The sequence below is a fragment of the Pararge aegeria genome, chromosome 6 (assembly GCF_905163445.1).
Source record: "Pararge aegeria chromosome 6, ilParAegt1.1, whole genome shotgun sequence".
Taxonomy (NCBI): Eukaryota; Metazoa; Arthropoda; class Insecta; order Lepidoptera; family Nymphalidae; genus Pararge; species Pararge aegeria.
The window spans coordinates 20163664-20182860 of NC_053185.1; the positions used below are offsets into that span (position 1 = coordinate 20163664).

Genomic DNA, 19197 nt, shown 5'->3' on the forward strand with positions numbered 1-19197 from the left:
CTTGACTAATGTAGAAACAATTTGCGGAATAACTATGGAACTCAGAAAAGAAACTGTTATGAAAATTGGGTGCTTGCAACATGAAAATAGTTTAACTGCAAAGGTTATAGATATTTATATTGTTATGTTATTTATTAATTATTAATTGTTATTTATTATATTTACAATAAAATATTTAATTTATTATTGATAATGTTTGTATGACATTATGTCTTTTATTGCTGTTAATTTATATTGTTCATTACGTGTTCAGTCCATGTTACATGACTGCTTTTGTAGTAATATTGAAATATACTAATTTATAGAAATAAATAATTTTTTTTAGCGAATAATATTGTTTTAATACGTTCAATGATTAAAGGTATCTATGTTTTTTTCTAAAAAAATTTTAGATGCAGGAATTGATTGCTTACAGGAGAAAATTTTTATATTTTCGTTTTGCTCCTGATGAACTTTTGTACTCTAATTTTAAACACATTCGTTTGTTTATTTTATTATATTTATGTACTTATTTATTTTGTATAACATAGTTATTTCTTCTTATTAATATATTAATTTATTTTTTGATATTCACACATAAGCGTTAAATCGTTAAATGATACGTAAAAAAATAATCATAATATATTGTTTCCCACTTTATGCGGATTTTTAAAAGCGCGCCATAACTTAGCAGAAGTTTCTCTTTCCTTGTTTATTTTTCAAGCCTACTCTATAACAATATTTATATTTGAACTCTTAAAAGAAGCGCCAAATATAAATATTGTTAGAATAGGCTTGAAAAATAAACAAGGAAGTATGGAGATACAAGGAAGTAAGGTTATATTTACCACAATATTTTGTACAACGTAAGTTGTTGAAATTCTCAATAATTAACTAATTTTGTCGATAATGACATTTAATTTTTTAACTCGGCATACTTCAATTCATCTACGATTGCTACATTCATACCATACCCTGTGCATCCACCAGCGCCATTGTGGAGGATTTTTGAACTGTTATTTAGCGCATACACTGGACACTTTTTCAATTTTTCTCCCATATAAGATGACTCTCCTTACCTCTACCCTCCATAGTACTATTATTAGAATATTGTCTATGCTATTATTTATCAATATTGTCTATCCTATCTACACATTTACTGGTCTGTCATCAAAGAGTAAATGTCTGTGATCTAGTATCTACACTACAGTAAATACTAAATAGGTAAATATTTCAAAGCTCAAAGAAAATAATAAAAATATTGCTACATTTCAAGTCAGTGAGTGCAATTAAGTCAAATTTCGAGTGATTTCTTAAGTGCATAACTATGAAAACTTTAACATAATACCAGAGCAGTTTCTTTTGAAAGTTCACTAGATTATAAAGAGTAAGTGGTAATAATTCACCAACTTAATTTTCAAAACAAGATATTTTATTGTTTTGTTTCAACCTTTATCTTATACAACTTGATTTTCCTATGTAGGTTAATCAATTACGCCGTTTTTTTGTTATTCGTGGTTTTATTTTTCTCTTGTGATTATGAATAATTATGAATCATCATACTATATTGTAGTTATACTAGAGGTCCTCTATCCGCGTATAAGTCAATCTTAAAAGATAGAGATATGCCGTCGCGGACTTTTTTAGAAATTTTAAAGGGGAACAACATACATGAATTTATCGAAACTTTAACCACCTACGCAGCGCAAGCAGCAGAAGCTCTCAAAGAGAAAAAAACCCCACGAATATTAAACATTCTTGATTGGTGCTATGCTCCTATTGTACTTAGTGTGATGGTTTATATGGCCTATACATAGACTTCCTTGATAAATGAGCTATCCAACACTGAAACAATTTTTCAAATCAGATCAGTAGTTCCTGAGATCATCGCCTTCAAGTAAACATACAAATTCTTCAGCTTTATATATTAGTATAAGATTTACAATATTTGTCTAATTTTCATCTAGTTAGTCTTTAACACATTGTAACCTTTTTTATTAGTAGTAGAGCATTTTGTGACGGAGCTTACCTGGGGAAGTTCAGTTGCCATTTTCTACCACCAAGCAGCATTGCAGTTTTCTGTACCCCCCTGTAAATGTCTGTAAGGGTAAATCAGGGGTTATAACCAGCAATTTAATTTTGTATTCAGAAAATCAAAAGTTATCAATTATGTATAATCAATTCAAATTCAAAATTCAAAATTCAAATTTAAAATTCATTCATTTAAAGTAGGCCTAATATAAGCACTTTTGAAACGTGAAGTCTGTCTGTTTGTAGTGATTCTACCACTGGTTCGGAAGGCAGATTCTACCGAGAAGAAGCCGGCAAGAAACTCAGCAGTTGCTCTTTTCCAACATCAACAATTTACATTTTGCATTTTAACATTCATTTTTCTATCTTGTGAGAGCTGAAAACGGAGCCGGATGCTTCCAAGCAACCTTGTCATTCAAAAATTCATCAATTGTATAGTAACCTCGCTGTAATAAATGTGTTTTAACAAATTCTTTAAACTTGTGCATTGGCAGGTCCAAAATCACCTTAGGAATCATATTATAAAAGCGTATACTCAATCCCACAAATGATCCCTGTACCTTACGCAGACAATATGCAGATGACACTAATTTATGACCATTTCTTGTAAGTCGACTGTTTATGTCCACTTTTCGTTTATAAAGACTAATATGTTGTCTTATAAATACTATATTGTTATAAATATATTGTGAAGCTACAGTAAGTATGCCTATTTCTTTAAACTTCTCACGGAGGGATTCGCGTGATTTAAGTTTATATATTGACTGTACAGCTCTTTTCTGCAATATAAATATAGTTTCGATATCAGCTGCTTTACCCCCAAAACAAGATTCCATAGGACATAAAACTATGAAAGTACGCAAAATAAACTAGCCTAGCTATTTCAACGTCAGTAATTTTTCTGACTGCGTAGGCAGCCAAGCTTAGTTTACCCGCTAGTGAATCTATATGGGCACCCCACTTTAGCTTATTATCCAAGGTCACGCCCAGAAAAACTGTGGAAGTCTCTATTTTTAGTGATTCACCATTTATCATTATATTTTTATCAATTTTCTTTACATTTGGTAAGAAAAATTCGACACACTTTGTTTTTTTTGCATTTAAAAGTAAGTTGTTAACTGTAAACCAGTGCGACACATGCAACATAACACGGTTTACTTCGTCAGAGTTATCTTTACTCCTATCAGTCTTAAAAATTAGAGATGTATCATCTGCAAACAAAACAGTGTCGCATGTTCTACTGACATGGTACGGTAGATCATTTATATACACTAAAAATAGAAAAGGACCCAAAATCGAGCCTTGTGGGACACCTATTGAGGTATTTGAATCCTGAGACTTTGCATCATTTATGCAAACTCTTTGGGTTCTAATGCTGAGATAAGAGGCAACCAAATTTAGTGCTACGTTTTGGATACCATAGTGGCTTAGCTTAAGAAGCAAGGTTTTATGATCAACACAATCGAAAGCTTTAGATAGATCACAAAAAACACCCATGGCGTTCTGTGAACATTCCCAGGCATCATAAACATGTTTTATAAGTTTAGCGCCTGTGTCCGTTGTGCTACAACCTTTAGTAAAGCCATACTGCTCAGGGTGTAGACGGTTATTTACATTAAAATGATATAAAAGTTGATTTAATAAAATGATTTGTTTAATATGTAATAAATAATTCAGTTATCAGTGATTTGATGCAGTGGCTCAGTAATTATTTTCTTATTCTTTAGAATTCAGCATAAGCTGAGTGTTACTGACACATGAACAAATAAGATATAATTTTGTATTAATAAAAAATATTAATAGTAAAAAATGATCCTTACTGACAAGTAAGAATCATTTTTTACTATTAATATTTTAATATTTATTTGATACACAGGTTCCAAAATGCAAGAAGAGCATAGAAAGGCTATACAGAGCAATTTTACTTCTCTTGTGGAACAAACAGATTTGGACCTGATGGTGTCTTCTTTGTATGAAAAAGGAGTATTTTCTGAACAAATGATAGAGCCATATAAGGTGAGTTCTAATTGACTGTCCCGTTTAAAATTTTTTTGCAGCCACCACTGGCAAGTTATGTGTTATATAAAACTTCTTATGAAGATAGTATTACTCTGATGGAAGTTATATGATACACTACACTAGATGGTTTTAAGGTCCATTTTCTTCACTGGGTAGTTTTCCCAAGTAAGGGTGCTAGTTGTACATCTCTTGTTGGTCTGGCATGTTCATGCACTTAAGATTTGTTAGTGAATAGGAATAGGTCATCTCCATTCATGCTCTGTACAGGAGCTATCTTTAGCACTAGTTAGAGAAACATGAATGTTTAATGATCAGTATCTTCTTATTACTCTTTATAGTGGAGTAAATTAGGCATTGGGAAATGCTACCTTTATAGAGTCAAAGTCAAAAATATCTTTATACTGATATGTGTCTAGGCCAGGGCGAACCCATTTGTTCTACACGATAATATAAAAATGAGTATTAAATAGTGTCGATAAACCTAGCAGGAAGGAAATCAATACAACCTTTTAACAATAATTGTATGTCAGATCAGCTGAACGACGAATTTTGTAATGATGAGTCATCTCCATAGATGAACTAATTCAGATAATATATACATATACCGACACAACAACTCCAAAAAGATTCGAAGTTTAAATCTACTGAATCTGAGATAAGCTTCAATGAAACGCTAGTCAACTATTTGCTTTTAGTAAGCAAGCATGTTTCAAAGCTGTACTTATACTATATGCCTGAGTTGTTAAGGTCTGTTATTTAAGTTGATTCAAATGTTTGCAGGACACAAGCAAAGAAGTGCGGAACCGAAAGCGGCAGCTGTACTTGGACGTGATGCGGCGCGGCCCCGAGGCCTTCGGGCACCTGCTGGACTCGCTGTCGGAGGCTGGCTACTGGGACCTGGTGCGGGAGCTCGACCCCGACAGCTCGCTGCACGTGCGCCCGCCGCGCCACCCCGTGCCCAGCACTAGTAAATACCACCCTACGCTGCTGCAATGTGTAACATTCATTTGAATTATCGCATTGTAATATGAACCTTTGAAAGTAGACGAAACTGCTTTTGTATTCAAGACTGGTAAAGGCGATGATCCTTAATTTTCAATTTCATTTGGGGCAGGAAGAGCGTTGCTTATTTGGCTAACCACGAGGCCCGCGCTAGCCGGAGATGTAAGGGTTCAAATCCGGCCAGGTTTTATCAAAATATTTATTTAATTATTACAATAAGAATAATTGGAGGAAATAGGTGTTAAATATAACCCCGAAGTGTAGAGGAAACAACGAAAAGTCAAATTAAGCAATAGAATTATTACTATAAGAATTGATGATAAAAAAATTAAATATAAATTTTCCGGGAAATAAATTCACTATTCTACTATTTTTTATAAAATTATTCGTTTTATTTACAGGTAAAATCTCAAATGAGAGCAACTTTGTTAGTCTAAGCACAGAGAAGAAAAAGTCAAAAACAGGAGTTGAATTGAATAAAAGTGGGTAAACTAAGTGGGTGACCTTGAAAATGTTACTTTAGTATATTAATCACTTAATGCTTTATACAACAAGTTTGTTTTTTCAGATAACTTGGAATGTTTCCCTCCGAAAGATCCTCTATATCCTTCTGGCGAGGCTCCTGGGCAAGATATGCCAGATCCCTCGAGAATACCACAGTTCCATGTTGTGAAATCCACCAAATTTACAGAGGATGATGGTGATGGTAAATATAAAACAGACCTAGTAAGCTATAACTATTACATAATAAATAAAGCTCAAATTTTAGTTTTTTTATGGGGTGTGTAATGAAGCTGTAATGTGATATGAAGTGGTCCACTTTTTGTTCAAAAATATTGAAAGTTAAATGTTCAATGATAGATGATATCTATGATAGAGCACTATCATAGATATCATCTATCATTGAAACGAGATCTTTTTATGTTATAGCCTCTATGTCATATAACATAAAGATCTCAAAGAGAAGAAGTTTCAATGCGTTAATTTAAACAGACTCGATTTGGTGTGTGAAGGACAACTACTTCACTTACTTGTATTCATGAACAGCTACATATTCAGGACTCTAGTTTTATCGTGCCTGTCCGTCGCCTTGTCCGCAGACATCAAGCTGTACCGCACGCGCGGCCGCAACCGCGGCTTCCTCGTGGTGTTCAGCTACATCGAGTTTCCCAACAACATGGAGCCCTACCGCCACGGCGTGGACGTGGACTGCAAGAACCTCAAGTACCTGTTCAACGAGCTCGGCTTCAAGGTGCTCTCCTACCAGGATCTCACTCGGAGCGTGAGTTACTTGCACACTAGTTTATGTGTACACAATTAACTTAGACTGAATTTTATGCACCAGCTAAAGATTTAACGCTTCGATTGACCAGGAAACCCTGGACACCCTGAAGTTCCTCAAGCGGGTGATCGTGGACACGGAGTGCGTGTTCGTGGTGGTGTCGTCGCACGGCTACGAGCTCACGGGCAGCTCGGACAACGACATCCGCTGCCACGACGGGAAGCTCATCCGCATCTCGGAGATCGTGGACCACTTCAACAACAAGAACTTCCCGGCGCTGCGCGACATCCCCAAGGTGTTCATCTTCCAGCTGTGCCGCGGCTCCGACGAGGACTACCTGCCGCGCCGCGCCGTGGCCGACGGCACGGCGCGGCCCGAGCGCGCGCGCCTGGCGCCGCCGCCCGAGCCCGCGCGCGCGCGCGTGTACTCCGACATCCTCATCGCGCACTCCACGCTGCCGGGCCGCGTGTCGTACCGCGACGGCGCGGCGGGCTCGTGGTACATCCAGACGCTGTGCGGCGTGTTCGCGGCGCGCGCGCACGACTGCCACGTCGAGAAGCTGTTCACGCTCGTCGACATGCAGCTGCACGCGCTGTTCCACATCCAGACCTCGTCCGTGGACCGCTGGGGCTTCAACCGCCGCCTCTACCTGCACCCCGGCCTGTACGAGCCCTGACCGCTCTATAAAGCTCAATATATTTATCCCTAAAATAAGTTACGAGTGACACGCATGTCAAGAATATTGGTAATTAATATTGACAGATGATGTTCTAGTCATCGTGGTGCTGCTACAAAATGTTATACACATTATTGAACATTAAACAAACAACTTACACTAAACATTGTTAGATTTTGATACATATTTTCACATATAACAACTACTGTAATGTATTCATAATGTTTACATAACAATATTAAAGTTTTACTTCCGTGGGTCGAGGATTTCATAATTCTGAGTTATATAAAACTTTTAGTCTGCGGTTGAAAAGCAAGTGCCAGAATATTATATCCATGATTTGTTTAATACCTCTCTTACTTTTAATCTCGTAGTATTAATTAAGTATTTTAATGCTAAGTAATATTTTCCCTATTAAAGATTAACTTTTGAAATAGCTTAGCGATATGCTGCTTTTTTCCCAAGATAATTCGAACTCTATCTCCAATGGATTTTTACAAACGTTGGATTTGAAAATTACGGATAGACACTTCATTTATTTGTATAGTTGGTAAGGGCGGACTGGGCGTGGTTGGTGTTTTGTACTCTGCAGGATCGTAGTTAAGGCAATTGGTTCCGAATTTGTTGCACAGAATTGAACTTAAAACTGATTTTGTACCGCGGAAAATAATGAAGTGAACGCTTATCAATGGGATTTTCTTTATTTACCGCTAAATAACATCGAGGTTAATTTTACTGTAAGAAAATATTTTAGAAAAAAATATATAATATACTAAACATAATTTTAAAAAAAAGTGACAGAAAAAAGTCTTGATTTGTTTCATGGAATTGTATTTATTTTATAAAATGTATTATTCGAGACTGAACTAAATGTTTTAATTAATTATTAGGAGCTATAAAGCCGCATAAGTATTTGACTATCTGGTCCACGAGCACACTTTCAGAACTAATTTCTGTCCGACTTCATCCTCTTACGATGTGGGGTGCCACTGAGTGAGATACGTATGCTCGGTGTATATATCTTGCAGACAAATAAACATCTGGAGTAAGAGCCCATGATCGCCATCACCTTCCTCTTTTTATAATCATTTTAAAGAGTTGTTATTAGTTTTATATGGCATATAATTACCTCTATTTAAATCCTCTATCTTATAATAAGGGTTACATGATGGGCAATAAGGAGAGCTATGATGGGACGAAGAAGTAACACTACGTGATAAAATGCGGAGATCCGTAAAAGAACAGAGTAACCGACAATAGCTCAACAAGTTGCGAAGCTGAATTGGCTATGGGCGGTGCACATAGCTCGGTAAACCGAGAAACGAGTTGGAATGTCCCAAGGTGTTGGAATGGCCCCGCACCGGTAAATTGGCGTTGGTTAAACAAGGTGGACAGACAACATCAAACGACTCGCTGGTAGACGCTGGAAGCAAGCGGCCTAGGACCGTGGATTATGGAACGCCCTAAAAAAACCTATGTCGAGCAGAGGACGTCAATCGTTTGAAGTGATGGTGAATATTAAATTTATTATCATCGAAAAAAAATTGTGAAAATACGAGTATATTTTATATAACTAATGCATTTACATTTAAATTATTTCTCAATAAATTTTATTGATTGACGTATTTTTGTACATAGTATAGTGAAGGCCGAACCAAAGCGTCCTATCAGAGTTCTTGGCGCTGGGCAAATTTAAGTACTACGTCCGACCAATCAAAAGGCGGAGTTTTTCAAAAACTTATATGATTGGTCCAACGCAATGACAGGCCACAATGCCTTGGTTTGGTCGTCTATAGGATATTAATTAATAATACAAAACACATTCTCTAAAAATGCCTTTTATTTAATTACAACACGTACAAAAATATATACATAGTATAAGAGTTTCACAACAATAAACGTTCAGTTTTAATGATAAGAAGGATCAACGGATGAAGAAGTTATCAACGTCCAATCAATATAAAGAGCTTAACAAGTTAATTTTTTCTCTTTTATTGGTGTTTTCACCAAATCCAATTTCAATTCCAACAACAACATAGGAAAGGATATATTAAAAGTACACAAATATTATCGCCTGAAAGTCAGCTAAGACCGACCGAACAATTTTGCAAGCTAGCTTTACGCGGAAAATTAGTTAAGTAGCGACCATATTTATCTTCCGTATCCAAGATAACGAACAGAATAACAAATCTGTATTAAAAATCACTGCTGTGAACAAATTGACAAGGTAGATATTTATTTATCTGTGGGAAAGGGATCATGCTTGCGTAGTTGTCGCTCGGTCTAGCCTCATCCTCACCCTCGAATACTGAAACACCTGTACACTGTACACGCGTCCACACGTGTGCGCTTCACCTTGCGTCTATAGAAGGCACAGGTCCATGATGGAAGCGCGTAGTGTGGAAATACAGATTTAAATGAAACGCACCTCTTATATTATAATGGTTCCCGTCGCATGTCAAGGGTTTTAAATGATGAATTGGTCGCTTACCAGTACAGGAGCAGTTATTTGTACAATTACTTTTTACAAGTTAATACTTAAGATGCGCTTAGCAGTTAAATGGCGTTTCAGAATTCTGCTGCACCATCGATGTTAATAGACATGCCGCAAATACGTTCATTAATAATAAATAATATTGTTTTCAATCCTAATACTTGGGAGGTTAATTTTTTAAGATAAAACTTAAATGGTTAAGTTTTCAAATAACGTTAAAAAGAAAAATAATAATGAGTGCGTTTGGCTTGCCGTCTATTAATCCAATCTTACAATTAGCTTGATTTACGATTGTATTTATGCCTTAGGCCTTTGTATATACACACATCGATGGTCGCTTCACATTTGGGCGTTTTAATTAAGTATACGAACAACCCTTCCGATAGAAAATGCTTTTTTTCGTTTATTTTTTTTTATTCTACACCAATCGGAACGCGCCATAGCGAGGTGGCTTTAAGTAATTTTCATCGCCGAGAAATTTTGAAAACAAATTTCGATGTCGACACTCCTCGAACCATAAATCTCAAGCGTGAGTCTGAAGCGAAAATGATATTGTCATCTTTTATGATTTGATTAGCTCGATTCACTTGGAATTTAAGTAGAAGAAAAATTGCTTGCTGCGCGTACATATTAGTGTAGAATTAAGGCGATATTGTAGAAGTGACGAAGGCGGATCTTTAACACGGACACATTCTCGTTCACAAATCAAGAATGGCTTTAGTTACGCAAAGATTGTAGCACGGAACCGTTACATAATCGATATATGGAAGAAATATTGTTTCCGTGCCACAACCGGTCTCGCCACTACTATAATCCCAATAAATATATTCTACCGATCGGAAATGGACGCCATGAAAACGTTCAATTTGCTAAGATTAAGAGATTGGCGGACGCATCTTCGCTCACTGAACCTGCTGTTACTGTCGCACCCAAGTATTTGTTGTGGATTATGGTCCTTTTTGAAAACTTCCGCATACAAATTATTCTTTTCTAGCCATCTCTGCATCGGAGTAATCAGCGAACTTTGGTACAGCCAGTTCATGACAGATGTTTTCGACCACCAAGGCTCGAAGGATTTCCAGTCGTAAAGAACGACGGCGTCGAACCAGTTTCTCTTCGTTTCTATGGTCTCCTGGTACTTCAACCACTGGTTGCAGCACTCGAAGTTAGTTGGCACCGAGTCTTCGTTCAGTCCATACACAGTATCGTAGGTTTGTGTTTCAACAGATCCATTTGAAAGGTTAGGTATGATTTGAGTGGTCCTGAGAGGAGAGGCAGGGGAGATATTAGTAGACAGGGTAGTTTTCGCGACACCGTGCGCTAGTAGTAACACCACGGCTGAAGTTAGAAGTGCAAGAATCGTAGAAAGACCCAGTATTGCGTCTCTAGCTATAGCGGCGGCTAAAGTAGCGTCGCAGGTCGCCGCGAGGTCAGAGTAAGTGAAGAACCCTCGCGATTGCGCCTGTTTCAGCGCGACTTGTCGCTCCAGCCACAGAAGGCCTGATTCGAAGGACTTGTCACTCACGTACACGTTCCAATCCTAAAAGACAATTCTTATGTAGATTTGATAAATTTTTATACAAAAAACGTGTGAGTTAGAAGTTATACTTCTTTGGCGTAACAAGATAAAAATCTTTTCAAAAATTTTATCTAACGCCTTATTTTACGAGGAGGAAACGACACTAACAAAAGAAAAAAGGCATTTAATACATAGAAAGTTTTATTGTAACGATTTTATCTAGTTACCTCATTATCGGACCACCAAGTTTCACTGAACATTAAAATTTCAAGATTTTTGTACAATTTAATCAATTAAATCGCCGGAATGAGCCCGCTGACTTGACAATTGAAAGTGTACACTGTCAATTTTTTTTTTTTGCGAACTTTAAATATCGACTATAGCTAACTTGTAAAAAGTTAGCTGGCGGACGATGTATTCGCCTCTCACACGGTTTCCATAATAAAATCGTGCAATTATTTGCGCGCGCATTTCATTACATCGCATAATTTCACTCCCATGATTTTTTCCTCACGCCGCTAAAGACTTAAGTTACTAGGATGTTAGCAGATGCTAATAGGAATATTAAAATTTAACGTGAATATAATTTCACGTAGCCAGATTCCCTTGATTATATGTTTTTAAATTAGATTTTTATAAATGATTGATGACGCACCACAAGATTATAAATGCACACAAAAATCAGTGCCCACCAACTTGCATTGGAGCTAGTATATACATATATTGAAGCCCTAAATTCCTGTTCTACAATGGAGAAGGCGGCACCCTTCAATGGGACATCAATTTGAATTCCAGCAAGAATATTAGGTACTGTAATATATAGTGTAGAAGAGTTTTGCACCCTACACATTGATGAAGCTCTAACCGTGACACATAAAACTCTCAAAGCCATGAAATAGTAAAAAAAAAAAAACTCACTATAGCGCTAAGGAATTCTACTTCTAATTTCTTGAGCTGATTAAGGTCGAGTCCCCCGGAGGCCGCCCACTCCGAGCAGATCACTTCATCGTCTTCCCCATCGTCTTGCAAGAACTTATTGCTCACCATCTGCAACATAACATTTATTGAAATTATTTCGAAGGCTGTTCATAAGTTGCCCAGCTTTGGAGCGAGGTTACTATAACGACTGGACAACCATTTGGCATCAATAAGGATCAAAGTGTTTAAAGGACTGCTCGTGTATCCACTTCTCCCAAGAATATTTTCTTATTCTATAATATATTAGCTAGGGTCAAATCAATAACAATAGGAGACTAGCCTCTATTAGAGTTAGCACATTAATGTAAACCCAACAATAACATTGGGCGTTCGCGTTATTTGTTCGTTTTATGGAAAACCAAAAGAGAGATAGTTCTGCTTTAGTTACAGATTCACGTAACTGATGCATTAAAATTATGACTGGAAAAAAAAATTTAGATTCTCAACCAATACTAAGTTACACACAGTACTGGAAGCCCTAAAGAAATTTGAATGACTTGCCTAATTCAAATTTTCTGAGTTTGAGTTTCTATGTTAATAGATATAAGAATATGTAAATAAAAGTTAAGGACCTTAATGGTGACATTGCACCTTTTTTAAAGAGCAAGTGGAAACCCATCGCCTATAAACAGAGCAGCACTTCGCAGGGTATGCGAGGGGCACGTCCTGCGAAGTGCCGTCCTGTGTCCATCAATCTGAGGCGTCGGTGGTAAGCAGCATGTGTAGCAATGCTGCTTGGTGGCAGAAATAAGCATGGCGGTAGTACTTTTCGGAAGAGTTACTAGATTTGCGACTACCGGCCAAGTAAGATCGTGCGATTAAGACGTTACCAATGAGATGAGGAAGAGATCAGCGGGCGCAGCAGAGCACAGGTATTCGGCGTTGGAGCGCTTCAAGCGCTCGAGGTACAGGATGGCCAGCACGAGCGCGCACGGCGACACGCAGGCGGAGCGGGCGATGCGCGCCGCCGCGTCCGCGTGCAGGCGCCGCAGCGAGCGCCCGCGCTGCGCCGCCGACCACGCCTCGCACGAGATCTCTGCGACCGACTCAACCACTCAAGCCTGCAGCTCTACACTAAGGCCACTTTTCCTGTCCTGCGGGTTTTCGGCACGCCTAGCGCGTGCCTGTAGTTAAACTGCGTCCCGCAAGAGTGAATACGAAATTATAGTGTACGTGCCGACCAGATACGCACGCGGGTACACGTCCGCACAGGAAAAAAGCGCGAAGGAGCGCATGCAGCACAAAGGGTAGTTAAGTTTCACTCTATCATGGCCACATTATTAATGGTGTTATAATAAAATAAGACAATAGCTGTGGAAATCGAACACACAGTCTTGGACTCAGAAAACAGGGTCGCTGTTCACTGCGCCAAATGCCAATCGGCCGTCAATAAAATAATAAGTACCAACTCAATGAATTTGGTAAATTATTGGGTGACAACTTTGACAGGCAAAAGTAAGTGACATCTTAAGTACATTTATATATTATTAATAAATTACTAGTTGTACCCTGCCACGCTTCGCTGTGGCACATAGTGATTGAATTGTTGTGTAAAATAGATAAAAACAATCCTTAATGCATATTATCATCACATCACATCAACCGGTAGACGTCCACTGCTGGACATAGGTCTTTTGTAGGGAGTTCCAAGTTCCACGATTCTGAGCCGCTTGGATCCAACGGCTACCTGCGACGCGCTTAATGTCGTCTGTCCACCTCGTTGGGGGTCGACCAACAAAATAAAATGCATATTATATATCATGCTAAAATTTCAGCCTGACCATTGCAGAACTTTTTGGACTAAAGATGTCCCTCCTACTTCGAGAGGCAACCAGTATTATTTGGAAATTATAAATAGTTGCAATCATTGACTGCAAATCTTACATAGACTCTTCCGCATTTAAATTTTTAGTAGTAGTACCTATTAAAGCATTTTGTGGCCAAGCTTGTCCAGGGAAGTCCCTACTACCCCCATGCCTATTTAAGCTGCTACGCAGGTTTCCAGTCCGAAGGGTGTCATTTCATAAGATGTGTTTCTTGCATAGCATTAAAAGTGTTCCTCTGTTTATGTAACATATAGTATTTTAATCCTGGGTTCCAGAGCTTCTCTACTACTGGGCTCTGGAGAATCATAATAGGACTAACATACATTTAATAGGCTGAAAAACACATTATTCATGCATAAAATACACACAAGTCTTGTAAAAATTGACAAATATATCCACAACTTCCATATACAGCTTTATGGCATAGACTACCACTTGCTGAAAATCATTTTCATACTTTCAAACAGTCAAAAAAATGACTCCACTTTATCCTACGTAATAAGGTTTTACCGATTGGTCATGAATGGAAAGGTCATGATTATCCCATTAGAAAACTTAATGTATGTACCAGTGACTGGGAGACTCAAGCATGGCAGAGATGGCAGCTCTCCGTAATACAAGGTCTTAGTGATTCTCTTCAGAAACTCCTTGTGATCACCCATAGTCTGTGAGAACAAATAAAGAAAGTAAGAAAATTTCACTTTTCACAAGTTATCCAAGTTCATTTAAATTGCTTAAAAATCTTTCCAGTCATTGTAAAGTTAGGTTAATAGTTTCCAGACATTTTACTAAACTTTCACATACAAGTTTGAAAAGTAATACCTGCTTCTAGACAAACTTTCAAATTCACATTAGTGATATTAAGATCTTGCTCGATAAGCAAGGTTGAGTCAAACTCTAAAGCCTCTAGCCTCTTCTAGGTTTCACGATACTTTTGCTAGATAATATCCTAGTAATAGGCGAAGGATGTACATAAAAATGAGTCATACTCAAAAGCAACATATTGAAGTCAAAATTAAAATCTATATAATATCCATATTACAATAAAGTTGCCATGCGGTTGTTACTGTTATGTTTAAGAGTGTTAGAGATTCAGTGTTAAATTTATTGTTTTATCGTTATCGCAAAGTAAATGTCGTCATTAGAACCACATTGTAGTACTATTATAATTTTACTGATTGCGCTTTTTCATAAAATGTTATTAATGATGTACGAATTATATAGAGAATGGAATAGAAGCGCCATAACAAAAAAATAGAATTAAAAGTTTAAGCGAGATTTAATTTTATTATTTATTTTCAAATGCGCTTTGCTACGTTGTAGATGACCTCCTTTGTATACCTTGATCTTAGCTCTGGAGCCGTCCTTTCTTCGTTTTGATATATTGGGCATTTCAAAGATGAGTACTTTTAAAAATTAAAACATGTAAACGTGTAATTTATCAACAATTAAAATAAATAGTTTTTAATTTTCCTGATCGTACACACAGCCCGAGCCGCAATATTCAGTGTTTTCTCTGTACCTACTCTGTGTTGTGACCACAGACAACAGGTTTTACCAGAGTTTTTTTTAACTAATGTCTCCATGTATGCAGTGGTTTTAGACCAGACCCTGAGCAGAGACCCCACCCTGTGAAGGTCTCATCTCAGGGTCTCAGTCTAACAACAATGAATACTAAAGTCTTCTTCTTCTTTGGGTTATTAATAAAGTCTCAGTAGTACCTTTGATCTATGTTCCATAGACTTATGCACAGAATATCAAAAAAGTATATTTGATGTATTTGACTCAGATATTTGACACTTAACACTTGTCAGTGGGTCAGGTCCGTCAGTGTCAAAAAAAATTGCCGTTTGTGAGTGAAATTTTTGATTGTTTTTAGCTAAAAATTTCGGAATTTAAATATCTTTGAATGATGGTTATTAGTTATAACTTATTACTCGACCAATTTAAAACCCTGCAATTATCTGTAGAACCAACCTTTTAAAGTTTGAAGTGTTTACATAATTTTTTATGGGGTGTGTATGCTGCTGTCAGTGTTATTGATTTGTTATAATTTACAAAAGATCTTGCACAAAGGTGTTGCAAATGTGCTTTTTTAAATTAAAAATATGAAAAAAGTACTCTGATAAACTGTGGTGATAATGTGATCAAAATGAAAATGAAAACTAAAAGCTTTTTGCTGTTTTCTACATCAGTGTTTGCTATAAGTCTGTTTCTGATAATTTTCCACTCACAGCCACCACAGTCGTTTCAAAGCATTGTCACGCAAACCCATCAACATATCAAGGACTTTCAGGTAACCAGTTTTACTGTGCCCACTCGTTTATACATTTCCTGATATAGTTTCACATATTATTTACCTCAATTCGCGCCGAAAAGACTTCGCTTCTAAAGAAAAACCCTGTATCTTTTAAGCGTTTTAAGTACAGCTTTGCTTTATGTTATAGCTGATTTTTAAGTTATGAATTTGACAAAATGGCTATTCTCCTCCTTAAATAATCTAAATGCTTTTATCACCACATAATAGAAAGCACAATATTTATGTAGGTAAAAAGTAACTGCTGATTTCCTTGAAAATGACTTCTCAGTAGAGTCTTCATTTTCAAACCAGTAAACAGACTTGAAGGTTCAACACTACGGAGGCCTTCATAAAACTTGCCATTTGGCAAGTTATACTTAGTTATCCTTGTGTATTATTTACTAATGTAAGCTTAATATCACAACAAAACAGGTTTCTCTGTCCCAGGAACAGCTTCGCGATGAAGAAGAACAGCACCTGGTCCAGGAGGAACGCTATCTCCGCCTTGTGGGTCTGGAGGGTCCAACTGAAGTCTGGCATAACACCACAGTGCCTGTGTTGATAACACATGCAAGGAATGACGACCATGCACTGGTTATAGCATTCATACATGATATGGCTCATTTGCCATATACCATACTTGTTTATAACTTAGGATTGAAGCCCTACTCACTGGCTATGGTAATAATATGTCTGATAAAATGTCTCTTGTTGAAGTTTAATGTTTTTGTCTAAATAAAACAGGATTTCTCAAACTTCATAAACACAGTTTTAATATACTGTTGCATCCAGTAGTATGTTCATTTTAGATTAGGCAGTAAACGTACGTACGTACAAGCCCTAAATTGACGATGATTAAAAAAATTGATTTCTCTATAAAAAAAATTCATAAAATGAATGCTGTTACTCATTTGTAGGTAGTTCAAGGAAAAATCAACCATTGTTAACTTTTGCCTTTCCTTAAAGTTATTGTTTACCTCAAAATGTGTGCTTGGAGCGGTCAAAAACCATATTTTTATGTACTCACTCATAGGCTTAAAACACCAGCACATTCAAAAATTACAGAATTTCTATATTACAAGGTAGTAGTAGTAGAGTAGTAGAAAACAACTCACATATTATGGTTTATGAGTACCAAAAGACAATTATATTACAGTATTAGAACTGTATTTAGAACAATTACAATGTGGAGTCTATTTTACTGTATTCTGTTATTATCAGAGTATCTGTCAAGAGGTAATTATGTGTGCTGATTAATTAAGCTACTAGTTATTGCAGGTGGCACAAGGTCCCTACACAAGACTTATGCTCAGCTGTGCATGCCCATTGGTTTATATGATGGTGCTTGATAAAGTGATAAGCTGCATAATATATATTGTAATAAGAAAAGAACTATTCTACTAAACCTATCACAACTTGTACAAAACAAAATAAAAATGTTAAAACTGCCAACACACACTAATTATTTGTATACATCAACAAACGTGAATCTGTATAAGTACCAAAATACGTCCTCCTTGGTTAAAAGAAAAAAGAGAAGTTGAGAAAACTGTTGTAAATTGTAATGTATCATTTCAGGTGTCAAACTACTGCAACTCTTCAAAGTGCGCCGTCGTAGACTTCGACCTGGAGTTGTTTCCCTCGCACGTGAGTGACGAGAGCATAACCGCGTTTAGGCCGCTTATCATTCAGGTGAGATAACACGGCGTCGTTTCCCCTTAGCCCCACCAAAGGTATACCCCCTATTTATTAAACAACGACTTAGAAGTGATATATATCTGAAATTCTTCATTAGGTCCTTTTAAAATTATTCTGAAAGTAAATAGAAGGTTTAACCACCATTTACATCACCAAACGGTTTCAGATTTCATGCGAGATTGTCAAGCAAAATGAAACGTACGCGTCTAATCGCAATTTGATCCTCCTTTTTGCTGATAAATATGCGATCATATTACGAGAGCCGATAGTATCGATGTCTCAACAGGCGCCCGCTCGACTAATCGATAACAAAAAGCCAGATAAGAGGCAGCCCTCACACACTGATGATATTATTATTCTATTGGCCTTGAATAATTTTTAAATAGTTTATTTAGTTACCTACTTTATAATTTTGCAACACTTTTATAAGGATTTTATATCGGCGTAAAATCAGCGTTCATTAAGGGATTTGAATCCCGGTAGCGTCGGTTTGAGCTCCGCTGTTGTAACGAAACGCCTCGTGTCGCAGCACGCGCTGAGCCGGGTGGGCGGCGTGGTGTACTGCGCGCCGGCGCAGCGCTGGGCGGGCTCGGCGCGCGCGCTGGCGGCGCTGTGGGCGCGCGCGGGCGGCGCGGGCTCGCTGGGCGTGCTGGGCTGGGCGCGGCGCGCGGCCGTCACGTCGCTCACGCACCCGCGCATGTTCCACTACCTGCGCGCCGACCCCGACGACTTCCTGTTCGTGCAGATGCTGGACGTGGCGCGCCTGCTGCTGGCGCCGCGGCCCGCGCTGGGCGCGCTCATGCGCCACTGGGTGCAGTGCGCGCTCACGCTGGACTGCATCATGCCCATCGGTGCGTGCCCGCCCCGCGCCCCGCGCCCCGCGCCCTCTCCGCCCTAACGCGCCCTTCCGCTTGCAGGCGCGCAGTCGGCGGGCTGCCGCTTCGACAAGAAGCCGCAGTACCGCTACTCGGGCTGCCACGGCCAGGACGCGTCGGCGCTCAGCATCATCCTGGGCGCGCGCTCGGGCTTCGACGAGGCGCGCTACGCCGTGCGCGGCGCGGCCGGCTGGCGGCGCGCGCCCGGCAACCGCACCCGCGACGAGCGCACCGAGCGCGCCGCCACCCCGCCCGCCGCGCGCGCCACCCGCGCCACCCGCGCCACCCGCGCCACCCGCGCCACCCGCGCCACCCGCGCCACCACCCGCGCCCGGACACCGCAAGTGTAGGCCAGCCCAACTCGACCCTTTTTTTTTGTTCCGGATGGTAAATCTCCTGGTGAGATTTTTATTTTTGCCCGCGCTGGTCATCCTTAGTACATTCGGGGAGGTTCCAGGACCGCTAAAGAAAGCACCGGTGTCTTCCTCGCACGCCCATGTTAGGCAGAACCCGGGGTCG

The 19197-nt window shown here is 38.7% G+C and overlaps 3 protein-coding genes across 5 annotated transcripts; 2 read left to right on the forward strand and 1 right to left on the reverse strand.

Annotated features, from left to right (window-relative positions):
- Positions 1–1145: 1145 nt before the first annotated feature.
- LOC120624339 (caspase Dronc) lies at positions 1146–8282 on the forward strand. Of its 3 annotated transcripts, none has more exons than XM_039890806.1 (7): positions 1146–1203; positions 3887–4026; positions 4810–4996; positions 5433–5513; positions 5600–5737; positions 6132–6313; positions 6405–8282. In XM_039890806.1, exons 2-7 carry the CDS (start codon positions 3895–3897, stop codon positions 6987–6989), a joined length of 1305 nt encoding a protein of 434 aa, XP_039746740.1. In that variant the 5' UTR covers positions 1146–1203; positions 3887–3894; the 3' UTR covers positions 6990–8282. The 3 variants fall into 3 exon arrangements, with proteins under 3 accessions (XP_039746740.1, XP_039746739.1, XP_039746742.1); XM_039890805.1 differs by having other exon boundaries at positions 1176–1366; XM_039890808.1 differs by lacking the exon at positions 1146–1203 and adding an exon at positions 1831–1876.
- Positions 8283–8811: 529 nt separating this feature from the next.
- On the reverse strand, positions 8812–15317 carry LOC120624340 (protein CNPPD1). The gene is made up of 5 exons (XM_039890809.1): positions 15148–15317; positions 14375–14471; positions 12811–13016; positions 11921–12049; positions 8812–11023 (listed from the first exon to the last, which is right to left on the reverse strand). Exons 1-5 carry the CDS (start codon positions 15196–15198, stop codon positions 10313–10315), a joined length of 1194 nt encoding a protein of 397 aa, XP_039746743.1. The 5' UTR covers positions 15199–15317; the 3' UTR covers positions 8812–10312.
- A 345-nt stretch (positions 15318–15662) lies between these two features.
- LOC120624322 lies at positions 15663–19028 on the forward strand. Its single transcript, XM_039890787.1, has 5 exons — positions 15663–16102; positions 16538–16786; positions 17684–17797; positions 18333–18654; positions 18721–19028. Exons 1-5 carry the CDS (start codon positions 15959–15961, stop codon positions 19026–19028), a joined length of 1137 nt encoding a protein of 378 aa, XP_039746721.1. The 5' UTR covers positions 15663–15958.
- Positions 19029–19197: the final 169 nt, after the last annotated feature.